The following is an 18698-nucleotide window of genomic DNA, read 5'->3' as shown; positions in this document are numbered from 1 at the left end:
TAGTTTAGGGTAAAGCGACGTATAATTATATAAAAAAAGGTTTTTAAAGCGAGGGTCTTTTAGATTTTAAATAGTTTAAGCTACGTTACTTAATAATAAGCTAAAAAGAAGTTTTTAATTTAAGTTAATAAATTAATACTAAAGTTTGCTCTATTTATAATTACATTAAATTTCTTTTTTATAATTATAAGCGAACTAAAGTTGCTTAGTACGTATTTTTATTTAAGAACTTTAATTATAATATAAAAAGAATAGTTTAAAGAATCGATAAGCTCTTTTTTCGTATTTTTTAAAATTTCTTAAGTAATTATAAAAGAGATCTAATAATTTATTGATTCGTACGATCTCTTTTTTTATAAATAAGAGATCGTTTTAAATACGGTTTATTAAATAAAAGAAGTATATTTTTTAATAAGACGTATTTAATTTGTTATTATAACCTTCGGTTTTATTAAAATAATTAATTACTTAATTCGATCGTTTTTAGTAAAGGGTTTAATTATAGTCTCGCTTTTTAATTATTTAGTTTATTATTAAATAAACTCTTTAAGTCTTTATTAATATTTAGTTAAGGCCGTTTTATATATTTAATTTTAAGTAGTATTTTATATCTTAACGTACTCTTTAATTAAAAAAATAGACTTAGTAAAAAAAGATAGATTTAATAAAGAAATAAGGTTATTTAAGTTTAATAAGTCCTAAATATCCTTTAACTAGGCCTTAATTCGTAAAATAAAGTACTACTTAAGCTAATCGTATTAATAATTAAGCTTTTATTTAAGAGTCTTAGTAATCTTTTTAAAAAATATTAGTTTATTTAGGAATAAGCTTAATAAACGTAATAAGGGTTAAATAATATTAAAAAAAAATATATATAATAAAACGCAGTCCCTAAGAAGTAATTTTTTAATAAAAGTATAGGGGTCTAAGTTAGAGCTAGGCTTATAATTATTATAAAGTTATTATAAAAATATTAATATATATAAAAAGAACGGTTATTTATTAAAACTAAGAAATAAATATAAAGCTTATTTTAATATAGAGGGTACGAGTAAAGTAGGCCTTAGTAATTATATAATTAAGGTTACGTAACGTGTAGTAAGGCTATAGATAGTTAAAGCTATTACGATACTAAAGCTATTATCTCTTAGTCTTTGAGGTAAACATACCGACTGGCACCTGGTATAGGAGACAGAATTTATTAGTAAAGCCCGTCGCTAGCCAGTATAGTAGGGCAGAGCTCTTGAGCTAGGTAGAATCTGCCTGCTCGAGACTCTGACTACCGTGCAAAGGCCACCTCCGTAGCTATTAACGTAGCTGGTGCTCGATAGCCCATGCAACACACCTAATGTATGCTCTCATACTGCCAACTAGCGGTCATAACATTAACTCCAACTGCCCGCGGTGATCAAGCAGATAATAGATATAAGACAAGTACTTCCAAAACTCTATACTTAGCCATGATAACAACCCACTAATTCTTAATAAGAAAGGCTCATGCTCGAGACTCTGCGCCTTGATACCTAATTCGGAAGTCAAGGCAGTAAACTCACGATTCATAATCATAATGCGTGCACAGGCCGACTTCCGTAACCCACAGTCGTCGGCAAGACCGTACATAGTAGCGCGGAGAGTGTCACCGCCAATTCGGCCGTCGGGGGTTTTTGACTTGGCTTAATATCCGATTACAGGTAGAGAAATCTAGAAAGAAAGCTTGATTTGAAATCCTATGGAGGCATTCGCACATAGTAAGACCCCACCCCACACGACGGATCACCCCCTACGACAGATCACCCAATTCGGCCAGATTCAGCCAAAACCGCTATTCCATATATATATGAATAATTGAAAAATAAATAATTTAAAAAATACACAAGCTATAAAAAAATATAATTAGTATAGAAAAATATTTAGAAAAAATCATTTTATATTATATTATGTAATAATATTAGATTTAAAATATGCTTTGAAATGTTAGTGTTTATTCGTAATCTCCATATAAACACTAACATTATACTTTATTATATAACTCTTTTATTTATTAAAAAAAATAAAATTTTAAAGTTGATTATTTTTAATAGATTTAAATTGAACTTATATAAATAGTTTTTTATTAGTAATATAAGTATTATTATATAGAAATATTAAGTTATATTATAATAAGTAGTATTTATAAAAACCTGAATTTCCTAAGCTTATGTAATTAGTATAATGCTAAAAATAGTATATTTAAGCTTAGAAAAATATTTAGAAAATTATAGTATTTTGAAATACTTAGCTTTATTTATTTTTCATAAAGATAGAAGTCGTAGTTTTATATAGTAAAAAATATTATATTTCATTTAATGATATTTTAATAATCATAATAGATTATAATTTATAAAAATTATTTTAGTAAGAAAACTATATATTATATATCTAAAAGTATTTTTTATATATTTGTAATATTATAAACTGAAGTAGGTAGAATTAGTGGTTTTTGATTAAATTGTACTAAATTGGGTGATCTGTCGTAGGGGGTGATCCGTCGTGTGGGGTGGGGTCTTAGTTCATCTGGTCTTTCGGCGAGTTTTGCTATTAGGGCAGTACTATTTAGCTATTAGGGCAGTAATCCATTTTATTAGCCAATCAGAGCCTGCCTTCTAAACTCTAAATCTTTTGGCCCCGCTATACCTACCTACGGGCTACTTAGCGTAATTACCTACGGTCGTAATTACTTACGGTCGCGCTTACCTACGATCGTAATTACTTATAGTTATAATTATATAAAGTAACTACGGATATATACGGTCGTAATTATTTATTAAAAAAGATAATTAAATAGGTAATTAAGTAAGTAATTACGATTATAGGAAATTATAACCGTAGGTAATTATAACCGTACGTACCCGCAGCTGCCTTACGTAATTATAACTATAAGTAATGACGCCGGGTGGCCCGTGAGCAAGTATAGCGGGTATAGGTGTGGGGTTATGGTCCGAGCCCTATGGCTGTGAGCCCTCATTGGTCTAAAAAGTGGATTACTGCCCCAATAGCCAATTAGTACTGCCCCAATAGCAAAACTCCTTTCGGCCTCTGGACAACCCCTGGCTCGTAGCTCCCTATTTAGCCTAATGTATCCCACAACCAATCCACTCAGTACTAAATAAATCTATCGCCGGGGTCAAGGTATTATTATACTAGGCGTAACTCGACAGTTTTACTAGTCGTAAACCTAAGTAAGCAACTGATTATCTAGGTCATCGTCCAGGGCCGTGCCAGGACAAGGAAGGTGGACTGGTTTCCAAATGGGTGTGCTCCACTTATCGGTACAGGGAAGCTTCAATCGTCGATATCATGTTTGTAAAGACAGGACGACTAATCAGTGAAGGGCAAGTACGGATAATTCGACCGAGTTTAGCAAACTTCGCAGAGGCTAATTCCCCTGCAAAACCTTAGCAAAGAAGGACATGTGTTCACGGCACGGATAAGTCCTGCTACGAAGTACTCCGTACAGATTACTGCTTTGACGAGCAGGGGTTCTTATAAACGACGCTCATAGGGGCTCGTGCTCCGTCCGCTCGCCCCCCGAATGCTTATTAATATAGATTACCAGGCTCAATCTAATCTCTTCTAAAGGCAGAAGTTGCAAATTCCGTAAAAGTATCTTTGAATTAGGTTTCATCTTCTTAAGTTGCGCATAGGCTAGGAACGAGTAATTTAATAAACTAATAATAACCCCCCCTAGTTAAGGTAAAAGTCCCGTGCATAATAGTAAGTGCTTAGTTATTAATAAATCCCTAGGAAAATTTCTAGCTAATTAAGGGCTAGAAATATTTCACTATATAATCGCTTTACCACTAGTTTAAATATTACGAGTTTTATATAATAAGGGAATATACTACTTTACGCTTTACTAAATTATCTTAAAAATATTTCTTAATTACATCTCTTCTTAATTATACTAAAATTCGCTTATTATAACCGACTCTATAAAATTATTCCCGTAAAACTCGTTTATTATATATAATAATAATATTATTTAAATACCTTTACCTTAGTAAAGCGAATTTAATTTATTATAAAATATTTAAGAAAGTTTAAACTACGATAGCGTATTTACTTTATATCTTAATCTTTATAAATATCGAGCTCTTATTTATAAAGAGTTAATTAAATAAGTAAGTATTATATAAATTAAACCTCTATATTAAATATTAATATAATACTTAGGTTATAAATAATAATTCTAATAATTATATTATTATTTTTAATAGCTTAAATATCCGTACTAAAACTTAAAATAACCGAGGTATTATTATAATATAATAGCTTTAATATACGGCCGGTATACCTAAGTTTCCTCTAACTACTAATAATAGAATTACGCTTATTATCTTAACTAAAGCCTTATTTATAAAAGATATCAAGCGGCTATAGGACATAATATATTTAACTTTTTATTTCTTAATATTAGGAATTATTAAAGAATAGTAGATTTAATATAATACCTAACGAGGTATTATTAGTTTTTTAATAACTAGTATTATTCTAAGAGATATATTTATAATATAATACTATTATACCTACTAAAGTAGTAAAGCCTATTTATATATACCCTATAATAACTTTTATTATATAATTATTTTAAAGGACCTTATTAAAAAGTATAATATATTATAAAATAGAGTTAAGATATTTAATATTATAAAAAAGATTATTAGGTAAATCCGGTTATTTAAAAAATATTTTAGAAACGTTTTAGAAACGTTTCGAGAATATTGTTAATCGGTTTTTTTTTAAATAAAGTACTATTTATACTATATACGCTAGATTTAAGAAAAGCGTTATATATTAAGAATAGAATACGATATACTTCTTGAAACTAAAGAAGATATAATATAGTATATATATAAAATTACTTAATAAGATAATATAAATAACTTATAAAAGACTTAATAAGAGCTTATTAGTTTTTAATAATAGATCTTAGTATACCGAAATTCGTATCCTTCGTAAAGACTTATAAATTACTACTTTTATCTAATTTTATTAAATTAGAAATATTATATATAATATATTAAAGTAGCTATAAATAAAACGGATGCGTAGTTTATAGAAGAAAGGGGTTAAGAATACTATATATTTATATCGAATTATTAAAAACGTCTTACTTATAATAAGCTTATTAAATATTTTATTAAAGGATAAGGCTAAGTTATTACTAACTAAATAAAACTCATTTTAAACTACTACTTAAACTTAAAATAGTAAAGTATTTTGTTAAATATTAATACTTTATTTTAAAGGATATTAAGATAATACTATTTATTATTTTAACGTCTTATAGTAAATATAACTATCCTCTATTATTACTAAATAAAACTCTAAAAGCTATTATTTAAAATATTTTGTAAGTTCTTTAGAGGATTAATAAACTAAGTACGAGTCTAAACGCCTTTTTTTAATCTCTTTAACTCTAAGAATTCTTAGCTAAAAATAAGAGGCAAATAATTATAAATATTTATTAAAGCTTTATAAAAATAGACTTTTTATAATATATTATTTATAAGTAATAGATTTTTCTATTTCTTAGAAGAAGTTAGACCTTAGCTCTTATATTATAATAATAAAGAGAAGTAAATAAGCGAATATACGTAAGTTTCTTTATAAATATAAAAAAATAGCTATTTTAATATTATAATAAGTATATAGTATATTTAGTATACGTACTAATCTAATACTAACTATATAATTATTTACTTTTTTTAAAAATAAGCAGAATAATAGAAGTTCGACGATATAAAGTCGTTTATAGTTAATATAAATTATAAATATATAAAGGGTATAAGTTAGTGAGAAATTATTTAGGGCTAGTATAACTAGAATAGCGAAAAAGGTATATTATAATATTAGAAATATTTCCAAAATGTTTCTTAACCTTTATTTTAAAATTACTAATATATTACTTATAAAGCTCTGCCTCTTATATAGGTCTATATAAATACTAAAATTATAAATATATATTATTATATGTTTTAAGCTATATTTAATATCTTAGAGCGAAAATATTAAGTTTAGGTCTAATAAAAATACGTTTATAAAACCGGCCTTTTTAAAGTTACCTTAGATTAAGTAAATATAATAATTAAGGGCTTAGGTAAATACTTTATTAAAAGGTTTAACCCTTAATAAATATAGCTTACGTAGGTTTAAAACTATATATACTTATATTACGTATATTTTAAAAGAGGTATTAAAGAACTCCTAGGTAAAAATTATTTTTATAATATAAACTCTATTTATAATATATTAATATCTTTTTTAAAATATTAAATAGTACCTAATTATAACGAGCTATATAATATAATTTATTATAAGTATTATATCTTATTATATATAGCTTATAATAAAAACATTTTAAAAATATTTTGAAAGGGGAAAACGTTTTTAAAATGTTTTTAAAATGTTTCTCGTTAATACTTCGCCTAATTAATAATAACTTATTACTTTATAAAAAACTTTTCGTAGTATACTAACTAGGTAAAGTATAAACGAGAACTATATATTATAACCGGGTTCTATAATAAGATAACTAAGGTTTTTTTAAAAAACTAGCTTTTAATACCCGATAATATAAATATAGTTAAGATCATTTACTTAGTTTTATATATTTAGACTAGCCGGTACCTCCCTTTACTTATTATAATTAATAAGTATATATTAATAATTAGCTATTATCAATATAAACTACCTTTAATAATACTCGTAATTAAAATTAAAATTTAATATTATAAGATTCTATAACGTATTATAAATATATTATAACTTTATATCGAAATATTAATATTATAGGCCGTTTTTAGTATTTAATATAACGTTAAAATATATTTAAAATGCGCTTTAATAAATACTTATTAACTATTAAATTAAAAAAAAAGTAAGAGATCGGGCTAAGAGTTTATAAACTAATACTAAAGAACTATTTTATATTTAACGAAGAACTTATAAGGATTTAGTTACTAATTAATAGAGTAGTTCTTAAAGTAAGAACTTTAATAACTTTAGTTTTAATAATTATAATAATTTTAATAATACTTAGTCTTAATATAGAGTAAATATTTTATTTTCTAAAATACTTTTTTTACTAAATAGAAGTTAAAACCCCCCGAGTTCCTTAGTACTTTATAGTAGTTTATAAAAATAAGCTACTTAATCGTAAATATAAATAAATATAAATTATTTTATGTTTAAAAAATAATAAGTAAAGGTTAATAAGATTTAAGAAAATAAAAAACGAAAGGAATAGGAGTTTAAGTTTAAATAAAAACGTAAAGAGTGCGAGTTTTTAATAAACTAGGCTTATAAAGAGTATAAGTTTATCATAAAATAAAATCGCTTAAATAGGGTAATAAAAATAAAATAGCGCTTAATTAACAAAAATAAGAATAAAAAATAAGCTAATAAAATAAAAGCTCTTAAAATATTTTTATATTTATTTCTTTTTTAACTTTATTTTTATTTAAGTAATTTGAAATATTTCTTTTATAATATTAATATAAAATATAAATTAATATTTATAATATTTTATTAAATTATAAATAAGAATGTTTTATAGGTTTCTTTAAGTATTAATAATAAGAGAAATTATTTTTTCAATAAAGTAATTTACTAGGGCCGTACTATATATTACGTATTAAAAAAAACTAAATATATTACGCTCTATACTTCATTACTAATTAAAATTAACTAATTTGACCGTTATTTTCTTTTTATTAATAACTTTTAACCTTTTTTTATTTATTTAAAAAGCAAGCTATACTTATTTAAATATATATAAAACCTCTTAGTATTAGCTTATATAAATAATTAAATCCTATATTATATATTCCTTTTTATTAAGGGTTAAGGGGCCCTTTATATATTCCCTTACGTTTATAATATAGCTTATATTAAAGGGATTTTTAGCTCAATAAAGTATAATTTTTAAGTTAATATTAATATACTAAATCTTAATATCCGTATTAACCTAGCTACTTATAGTATTTATATTATTACCTAGCTAAATTTCATGTTATTAAAAAGTACTTTATTAATTCTTAAATATACTTACGTTAATTATAATAGTTATAGTATTAAGCTAACTAAGGGTACTTAGCTTAAGAAAAGTAGACTTATTAATAAGTATTTTTAACTTACTAATTACTAACTATATACTAAGAAATTCTTATTAAAATAATATTTTAACTAGCTAACTTCTTAATTAGTTATCTAACTAGCTATTTAAATAATAATTTATATATTAATAAGTTTATTTAATAAAGTTATTTAGTAAATCTATTTAGTTTAAATAAAGAGTAGCTTTAGGTAATATTAAAAGTAATAAGAATAAAAAAAATCTTTATAAACTTTAAAAAATAATAAATATTAGCCTATTTAGCCCTTTTTTTAAAAACCTCTACGTTATTATTAAAGTTTAGAACCTTTATAATTAAAAAAGGCTGCTTTTAACTATTATAGCCGATTATTATAATTAACTATTATAACTAATTTCTATTATTAACCTTTTTAATTAGTATTATTATATAAATATATTACTTAGCTTATTATTAATAAGTAGTTAAAAAGGGTAGCTTACTTATCCTAAATTATATAGTAATTTTCGTATTAAAATTATTATATTACGTCAAGCGCGTACTTAGGGTATATTACGTATATTATATAGTTAAAAAATATACTGCATTATATAATTTTTTTTAAAGCGTAATCCCGTTAAAATTAATCTTTTATACTTATAAAGTTAGAAAAAAACTACTATATAAGAGTTAATAAATTTAATATTATAAAATAGAATAAATATAAAGCTTAAGGCTAAATTATTTAATATACTTTTTAATATAATTATTTTAATAAGCCTAGGCCTATATAAAGCACTAGTATTTAATAATATAAGTTTCGTAAATACGGTTATAAATAATAAATTATTACTAAGGCTTAAGAAAAGAATAAGTAATTATTATATTATTATTTAAACCCTTAATATAATTAATATAATTATAGCCCTAGCTTTGAAGCCTCTATATACCCTTTATATTATGAATTTACTAAAGTAATTAAAAATATTATTAAAACTATAAGCTAACGAGTTAGGATTTAGGCTCGTAATATACGTATTATTATTTAAAAATAGTTCTTAAAGTCCTTATTTACCTAGCGAAATATTTATAATACTAGGGCTCGTATAAACTAAAAAAAACTAGCTAAATACTTATTAATTATAATATTAATTAAACTATTTAATAAGCGAGATATTTTATATATAGTAAAATAGGTAAACGACGAGCTAAACCGCCTTATTAACCTTATTTAAACCTTTTTTTACTATCTCTAAATATAAAAACGATTCCCTAAAATAATTAGCTTTAATAATATTTATAATACTAATCGTTTTAAGCTCCCTTTTTTCTAAGTTACTAAGTAGGCCTACTTTAAATCTATTTATAACGCTACGTTTAGCTTTATTAATAATAAAAAACTAAAGGCTTTCCGGTTTTTTTTAGTAAATATTTACTAATTTATAAACTAATACTTAGTCCGTTACCTTATTATTATTATTATAAACTATAATAAATAAATAAAAGCTATACTAAATAAGTAGTTTTTAAACGTTTAGTAATAACTTTATATTTATTATATTAACTTTAATATTATACTTAGGGCTAAATAGAAGTAGGTTAAGGACCGTAGGTATAGTAATAATAGTAATGAGTTTAATAATAAAGAATATTAGTTATTAATATAAGTAATAGTTATATTAAGTAATAAGGATAAGGCTTATATTAATATACTTATTAATAAGCCCCCCCTTTATATATATTATAAGGTTTTTATAATATAAAAGCTTATTATTTTTATTAAAACTAAGTATATTTTTAAAAAAGCCTAGACTAAGTTTTATAAAAAGTTTAATAATTAACGCCTAATCCTCTAGTACTTTTACGTAATATACTTATTTTTAAAAATATAATAAGCCTATTATTTTATTTAAAAATACTAAAACTTTAATACTTATATTATTTCTAATACTAAGTTAAGTAATAATAATATTAAAAATTATTTTTTAAATAGTTTTAGTTACTTATATTAGCTTATTAACGTTATATAAAATATAATTAGTAATTAAGAACTACGCTTTTATTAAGCTTATATAAAGGACGAGGTATTTATAAACTAGGAGTATATAAGTACTCGTTTTAAGTACTTAAATAAACTTTAAATAATACTTTTTTCAAAATATTTTATTTTAATTAGGACGTAAAGCCGGCTTATAAAAAAAGTAATACTATTTGATAAAAAGCTATTTTTAAAACCCCTCGGATTTTATAATTTAAATTATACTATTTTAATTAAGCTAAGTATTTTATATTATTATAAAATCTATTTTAAAATATTAAATTTAGCTATTTTTAATAAGTAAGAAGTATACCATTAGTAGCGTTTTTAAAAAACGTCTTTTTTAAATCTATATTATTAAATCCTTAATTTTAAAATTATTATATCCTTTTATAATAAGCTAAAGAATATAGTATAGCTTATTTTATTATAACTAGTTTTATTTAAAAAAAAGCCGGTTAGTTAATTAAACCCGTATTATTTATAATAACTAAGGTATTAATAATAAAAAGCGAGGCCGTTTATTTAAAAATAAAAATAAGTTAATACTAACTAAGCTTATAAAAAAATAAGTTAGCTAAATTAAAACTAAATATTAAGCTTATTTTAATAATAAATAAAGAGCTAATTTAGCGTTTTTAATAAAAAGAGGATAATAAAGAATTATATAAATAAATAACTAATATAACCTAGTATTTAACAAGATAAAACTAATAAAAAATAGTTTATAATAATAATAAATTATTATAATTACGTTAAAAAAGGTAGTTAAATAAACGTTATTATAATTTACTTTTTATATATTTTAAATATATAATAAAAAGAAGCCTTATTTATTTAAAATTTATAAAAGCTTAGATTATTAACTTATTTAAAATTTATAAATCTTAAATAAGTAATATAATAGTTCTAAATAAGTACGTAAGTTATAATAGTATTCTTATTTTTAAAAATTCTAAACTAGAGCTTAGGTTAAAGAGAATAATAAAAATAGTTATATTAATATAATTATTTTTATTATTTTTATAAGGAAGTACTATTTTTTTAAACTAATTAAAAAATAAAATAATAATGCTTATATAAGAGCAACGCCAGTATATTAATTTATAACGCCTATATATTAATTCTTATTATATAAACGGGATTATTTATAATTGTTTTTATATTAAATCCTTTTTTTTTAAACTTAAGGAGCTATTCCTTTATATTAACTAAGAGTTTTTATTTAATACGTTTTTAAAAAAGTTAAGTATATTTTTTATAATAGGGTCCGTTTTACCCTTTTTTATTATATTTTTATAAATTTAAGAAAGTATGGTAAAGTATTTAATATTATTCTCTTTAAAAATATAAAGTTAATAAGTAAGAATTTCCTTTTCTTTTTTTTTACTAGGGTTTTAATAAGAAATAAAGTAATATTATACTTAAATTGCTTACTATTTTTAAGTTATTTTAAGTACTATCTTATTTATTCTTTATTATTTTAATAAATGAAATAGTTACTATTATAATAAACTATTTATAAAAGTTATTTATAAGGGACTTTTTTATTTATAATATTAGCTCGTTTTTTTAAAATAAGTTAGTATTAAATACGTTTAGGTTATTAATAATTTCTAATTATATATCTTATTTTATTATAATTATAGTATTTAAAGTCCTTTTTTTAACGAGGTTTTTTATATTTAGTAATACTAAGGTCTATAGGTCCTCTATATTATTTATAGGACGTATTTTATTATTATTAATTTCTTAAGTTATTTTAATAATTACTTAGTAATTTACTATAGCTTTAGTATTTTTTATTAAAATTAATTTAAAAGCGCCGTATTTCTCCCTTTTTTTACGTCGTTTATATAATTAAGTATTAATTTTAATAATAAGCTTAATATAATATAAAAAATCTATGAATATTTTTATTTTATTAAGTTCGTCCTTAACTTTATTTTTTAATCCTTAATAAAACGAGAAAATATAGGTTTTTTTAATAAAATCGAATTATATTATAAGTGTTTTAAACTTAGTAATATAGTATAAAATAAACTTAGTTTATTAAAAATTAGCTAGGTCTTTTTTAATTTATCGTTTTTCATTAAGGGTTTAAAATAAAGATTTAAAAGTATTTTAAAGTCTTATTATATTAATAAAAGTATTTACGGTTTTTTTTTATAATATAGTAAATAACCGTTATTATTAAGGAATTTTCTTTAAAAAGGTTCGAACTACCCTAGGGCTTATTTTTTAAGAAAAGTTATTACGTAAATAATTCGTTTAATTTTATTATAAAAATTAGTAATATAAAACGTTTAATAAGTTTTAATTTAAATTAAAAATCCTTTAAGATATTTAGTAGTTCTATTAAAAATAATAAGTATATTAAACTTAAGTTTGTTTTATTTATTTATAAGAGTTTTAATAATATTAATAATAGCTTAGAGAGTTCTAATTTTTTATTTTAAATCGTTTATTTCTCTTTTTTTAATTCTTAAGTTAATTATAGCTTTGTTAACTATATTTTGAAAAATAATAATATATTTGTTATTTTTAATTAAAATTATAACTATCTAAATAGAGTTATTAGTAAAAAGCTTTGCGAGTCTTTTATTTTACTTATTATTTTATTTAATAATATATCGTATTTCTTTATAATCTACTTTTTTAAAAACTATATTACTATTAGAGTTATAAATAATATTAAGTATTTTATTATCCTCGGCCTTAGCTAGTTTATTAATTCAGTTAATAAGTTTTTTAAAGTTAAACAAAAAAGTATTTAAAGTTTTAAAAAATATTGTCGTTTTTTATTATTATTTAGTAAGTTTTATAAAGTTAACTTATTAAATAAGAGTAATTAAAATATTATAACTAGCTAATTATAATAAGTATATTAATAAAAACTAAGGCTACGAGTACTAAGTAAATAGTATTATAATTATAAATAGCTTCTCTAAAATTATATTTATAAATTATAAAATAAATAAAGCTTTAGTAATTAATTATAACCTTATTAAAAGGGGTTTTTAATAAGAATAACTAAAAGTAATTATAAGATTTAATACTAAGTTAATTATTAAAAAAGCTATAAAAAGTCTATTCTTGAGCCTAGCTTAAGTTTATATTATATATAAGTCCGCTTATAAATATATTTTTTATTGATAATTACTTTTATTTATTAAGTAATTACTTAATAAATACTAATAAGCGATTACTTAAAGTAATTATAATAATTACTTTATTACGTAATTACTACTTTTTATTTATATATAACTTATTTATAATTCTTTTATTTAAAAGAGTTACTTTATATTCTTATATTTTTATATATATAATATACTATAGCTATTATAAGTTTATAGGGCGGGTCTTAGTTTTAGTTATATATATTAAGTTATAATAATTATTATTAAAATTTAAAAAGAGAATAAGTAGTTATTATGTTATTATTTAAACCTTAAGTATAATTAATATAATTATAGCCCTAGTTTTAAAGCTTTTATATACTTTTTATTTATTTTTATATTCTGTTTTTATTAACTACTCGGACAGTTCTTAATATTAACTATATAATATTAATATATAATATTAGTAAATATTTATACTATCTTAGTAAACTTTATATACTTTTTATATTATAAACTTATTAAAGTAGTTAAGGATATTATTAAAATTATAAGTTAATAAGTTAGGATTTAAGCTCGTAATATACGTATTATTATTTAAAAATAGTTTTAAAATCTTTATTTACTTAGTAAAATATTTATAACGCTAAGGCTTATATAAATTAAGAGAAACTAGCTAAATAATTATTAATTATAATATTAATTAACTATTAATAATAATAATATAATAAGACTATATATATATATATATATATAATATTAATATTCTCATTATAAATAACTAGTAAATTATATCAAATATATAATTATATAATAAGCTTATAATGTATTAAAATATATTAATAATTTATTATTTTATTATTTATTAATTCATTTATATTTATAAATATTATAGAAATTAAAAAGATAGAAGTATTTAAAAAGTATTTCAGATATGTTAAGGAAATATTTAAAACATATTAAGGAAATATTTAGGAAACTTTTTAGAAACTTTTTAGAAATTGTTAAGAAATATTTAAGAAATGTTTAAGAAATCTTTAGGAAATTTTTAGGAAACTTTTAGGAAATTTTTAGGAAATATTTACGAGTAATATATTATTTACTTAGTATTTATAGCCTTAACCTCTATTTATATATTTATTACGAATATTTATTTATAATATTACGGTATTTTTAATTTATATAGTACTATTTCAAAAAGGTAAGTAAAATACTTCTATTTTAATAAACTTTTTACTTATAGACTTCCCTCAACTAATTATTCCTTATTATCCCTTAACTTTTAATTATACTTGTTATTTATTTATATTTTTAATAAAAATCTAAGTAGAAGTAGCGGGGTTTATTTAAGAATTTATTTTATTATTATTAAAATTATTAGCGGGGGTAGGCTAGACCGGCTTATTTTTAACTATTTTATTATTTTAGCTTATTTACTTAGGGGTTTTAAATTTTTTTAAAAGTAATTAATATTAAATATAATAATATATAGGTATTAATAGAGTAATGTATTAAAAATATTCTTATTTAGTACGAGTTTAGGGTAATAGTACTTATAAAATACTACGTAAGTCGGCTCGTATATATTAGAGAGAGGGTAAGTTATAAAATCTAGTTAAGAAGAGCGTTAATTAAAGAATAAGTTATACTTATTATAACTAATAGCGTTTTATAATTTATAAACCTTATAGCTCTCTTTAGAACCGAGCTTAACGTTTATTTTTATCTAAGTAACGTCCTATTAAAAATAGTTAGTTTTATAAATTAAAAATATTTTAGAAATATTTTTATTTATAGTACCGTTTTTTTTAAAAAAGATAGTAAATAACGCTTTATTACTTATAATAGCCTTAGGCTTTTAAAGGGTATTTAGGGGTATATCCTAGCCCTTTATAAATAATATTATTTTAATATAATATTTTATAAAAGACTATTAATAAGGCTAAGAATATTAATATAAAATAAGAAGTGATTTATAAATAACCTCGAGGTTAATAATAGTAAAGAGGGATTTTTTATAAAAAGTCGTAGAGTTAATACGATAACCCTCTTTAAAGTACTTTTTAAGTATACTAAGAAACGACTAGTAATAGCTATTAAGGCAAAGGCTATTAGCTTTTAAGTAACGGTAATAAAGTTCTCCTAGTAATAGGATTACTTAACCTTATTATTATAAAAATAAATAAATAAATTACGTATTTAATTATAATAATAAGGATAAAACTTATACTATTAATCTTAAATATAGGGAGATTTTTAGGCCGGCCCCTCTTATTATTAATATAAAACTTAAAGCTATTACTATTATAATAATAAAAAGGTATTACAAAATTAATTTAGAAATGTTTTTAATTAATTATTAATAAATTTTGAGTATAATAGTAAGTTTTATAATAAAAATTTCTAATAAAAGTTATAACGAAGGGTAGAAGTTTAGAAAAAGGAATATAAAAGTTTAAAAAAAGGGACGTAACTTAGCTAGAGTAAAAAAAAGGTATAAATTAGAATTATTTCTTATAGAGCGGACCTTAATTAAGTAATAGTACCCTAATTAGCTATAATTTATTTCTAAAATACTTCTAGCCTAAGTACTTAAAAAAAAAAAAAAACGAAGTCTAATTAGTTAAATTTAGCCGGGATCTACTAATATCTAAGTACTTACTATTATGTACGGGACTCTTACCTTAACTAGGGGGGGTTATTATTAGTTTATGTATAGACTCGCTGGGAACTATTGGACATGTTCTGTCTATAGCCTCGCACCTGTGGCGACGTTGGAGTGATTGGCAGTGCTTTGCTCAAGTTCTATTGATCACATGATTAACGAGTCCAGCGGAAGACAGAGGACCCCAGAAACTCTATTAACATGCTCTCCAGGGGTCAGGTATGGAAAGCTCTGGACCCCGGTGTCCTTGCTCCCACTGGGCCGGACGTGGCTTCATCGGGCGGTCCGCGCCACTCATCCCAGTTGGCTTTCCATGATTTAAACCTGCCAAATGCTGTACGGTGGAGCAAGTTCGTTCATATTTGTGTGGAAAGGTGAAAGCCTCGGCAGCAAGGGTCTCTTTTGGAAGAAAGGCCCACTAACTTGGTATAGGTAAAGAGCAAGGGTGGCGATGCAGACGAAGTCCAAGTTCGGGTCGCTGATTGGGCTCCCACCTCCGTGTCCTGGTATGAAAAAGCTTCATCGTAAGTAGGCAAGGTTCCGAGCCAATGGCACAAGAAGTGCTATGCAGAGAAAAGCAAGAATCTTTGGTTGGGACGATTCGAACTACCCCGGCGGAGAAGACGTATCTTGCTGCTCCGCCTCACTTTTTCACAAGCCTCAGTCCAATCAAGCACTTTCGGCCTCATGGGCCCTTGAAGCCTCACTGGGAAAGGATGCCCTATTGGACACACATGTGCTTAGCCGGGAGTCGCTTAATATCTGACAGCTTCATTTCTTTTCGCCTCCAAGCGCCAGGAATCATGATTAGAGCCCAATGTTGATGCGTCATATCATCTAGGGATTGAAGTGGAAAAAGATTTCCAAACTTCCCACGATTTCGAGAAAGAACTTGGAAGAATTGCATTTTGGGACACCCTGATACATGTGCTAGTCACAGCAAGGGAAAACAATTTTATCCTAACCAGAAGTTGATTGGATCTCAACACCACTTTTACCACAACGAATACAAAGAAATCTCTAGGGGCGCAAAGGAAACCCTTGAGAGTACTGCAAACCCAGCAAGGAAGAGAGAATTCTGGAAATTGCATGCCAAACTAGTACGTTTTCGTCTCACGTCTGTCCGAACCACCTTCTCGTCTCTGTTCGTTCCGTGTCCGTTTCCTTCTGTCGTCCTTGTCGTCGTCTTTGCGTGGCCGAGAGCTGATGCTTTTTTGGTCATCTTTACACGACGCCAAAGGTCGAACGCTGCGCCTCTTTATGTGGATGTCTCTCTCTCTCGGAGGACTAGGAATCAATCAGGACACGTAATGACAGACACTGAAAGAGACCCTTACCTGCTGGATCGATGGACCTCTATCGATTCAGATCGCGAGGGGTTGGGTGGGAAATCTGTGACGTGAGCCCTACGTCCTTCCCGATTGCTTCGGTCCACAGTTGGTTGCTGATAGGTTTCTCTGGGCTGTCTGGTATTATCCCAGCTCCCTACTCCCATAAGTGTGGGCGACAAGGGCTGTACAGGCGTGTTCGCTGCGCTAGGGGTTGTTGTCGCAGAACTGGCGGCATAGGGATAGCCGTAAGAACTCGCGGCGGACGAATGACCTGTCAACCCCGAATAAGACGTTAAAGGGCTATTCGGGTGACTGCGGTGCGGCAAAAATGACTGGTGTGTCGAGGTTGCCTGAACCTCATATGACGAGCGATCAGCATAGGCGGAATTTGCCTGCGACAGTACGGGCGGGTAGGACATCATGCTGTTTGCCGGGGCACTGCTGGAGTATGGGTACCCCGTTGTGACTGTGTTATGATTATGGCGATAGCTATTAGAGTCTGAGTATTCGACAGCGCTTGGTGTGACAAAGGCCGGGAAGCCTTCCCCAGAATTTCCTTGATTGAGCGGCAGAGCCAATGGATATGAGTCGTTGATTGGAAATCCAGCATGTGTCTGTGGGAAGGCCGTCTGTAGTGGGGGTTGGGTGTAAGGGGAGGGCACACTTGATCGGTGCCGCGATGGAATGGTGGTCTCGGAACCTCGCCTGGAAGATTGTTTCTTGGGTTGGAAGTCCATGATATTGGTTATATGAAACACAACGGGAAGAGGGGTAAGAGATGAGGATGACTGGAGAGTATCTCAGAGAGAAACCAAGAAGCATCATGAACTAATGGTAGGGCGTTTGTGGTCATCTTAAAATAAGATGTCAGGCTTGTGGATGAGCCCAGACTCGCTTTGATGGCTGTCGCATACTACTGCCCTAGCGATAACAGGGTCGATACATAGACTGGATCCGTTGGGCCTCATTCCATAGTCAAGCCGCCTCATCGGGCTCGAATGTCGTGAGTTCTTCAAGCTTCCTCCACCTATCATTCACTAATCGGCACCCAGTCAACTTTGGAACAAACCTATGTCAGCCTGCAGGATGCGTAATCGAAGACTTAGTTTAGTTTGTTGCCTGTGCGAGACCGGGCGAGGACCAAGCCGCTTTATTTCGACGGATCAGGTTTATCATGAGGACGTCCCAGAACCATGGCGACCCATGGCGGCTTATGGCGCTAGTATTTCAACTCGGACACAGTTCTGGACAGCATGCGGGTGAGAACATGCCTAAACCCCTTGCTTGGAGCACTTGCAGAGGGCCAGGTCAGGGGCGGCTTGATCATGGGAGAGGCATCAGTAACATCTCTCGCTCTAGGTCCCTTGCCATGGAAGGCTGTTCTTCTATCGATTCGTTGTCACAACTTTGATGAAAAGACTAAACTTCTTC

General features: G+C 25.6%; 1 protein-coding gene across 1 annotated transcript; it reads right to left on the bottom strand.

The window, feature by feature from the left end:
• Window positions 1-16956: 16956 nt before the first annotated feature.
• On the bottom strand, window positions 16957-18301 carry CLUP02_09174 (uncharacterized protein; the record flags this gene model as incomplete). Its single annotated transcript, XM_049288153.1, has 4 exons — window positions 16957-16986; window positions 17054-17192; window positions 17274-18055; window positions 18182-18301. The coding sequence occupies 4 exons, from the start codon at window positions 18299-18301 to the stop codon at window positions 16957-16959; spliced, it is 1071 nt and encodes a 356-aa protein (XP_049145297.1).
• Window positions 18302-18698: the final 397 nt, after the last annotated feature.

This window comes from Colletotrichum lupini, chromosome 4 (assembly GCF_023278565.1).
Source record: "Colletotrichum lupini chromosome 4, complete sequence".
Classification (NCBI taxonomy): Eukaryota; Fungi; Ascomycota; class Sordariomycetes; order Glomerellales; family Glomerellaceae; genus Colletotrichum; species Colletotrichum lupini.
Note: the sequence above shows the minus strand (reverse complement) of the source record. Positions and strands in the feature narration are given on the sequence as shown.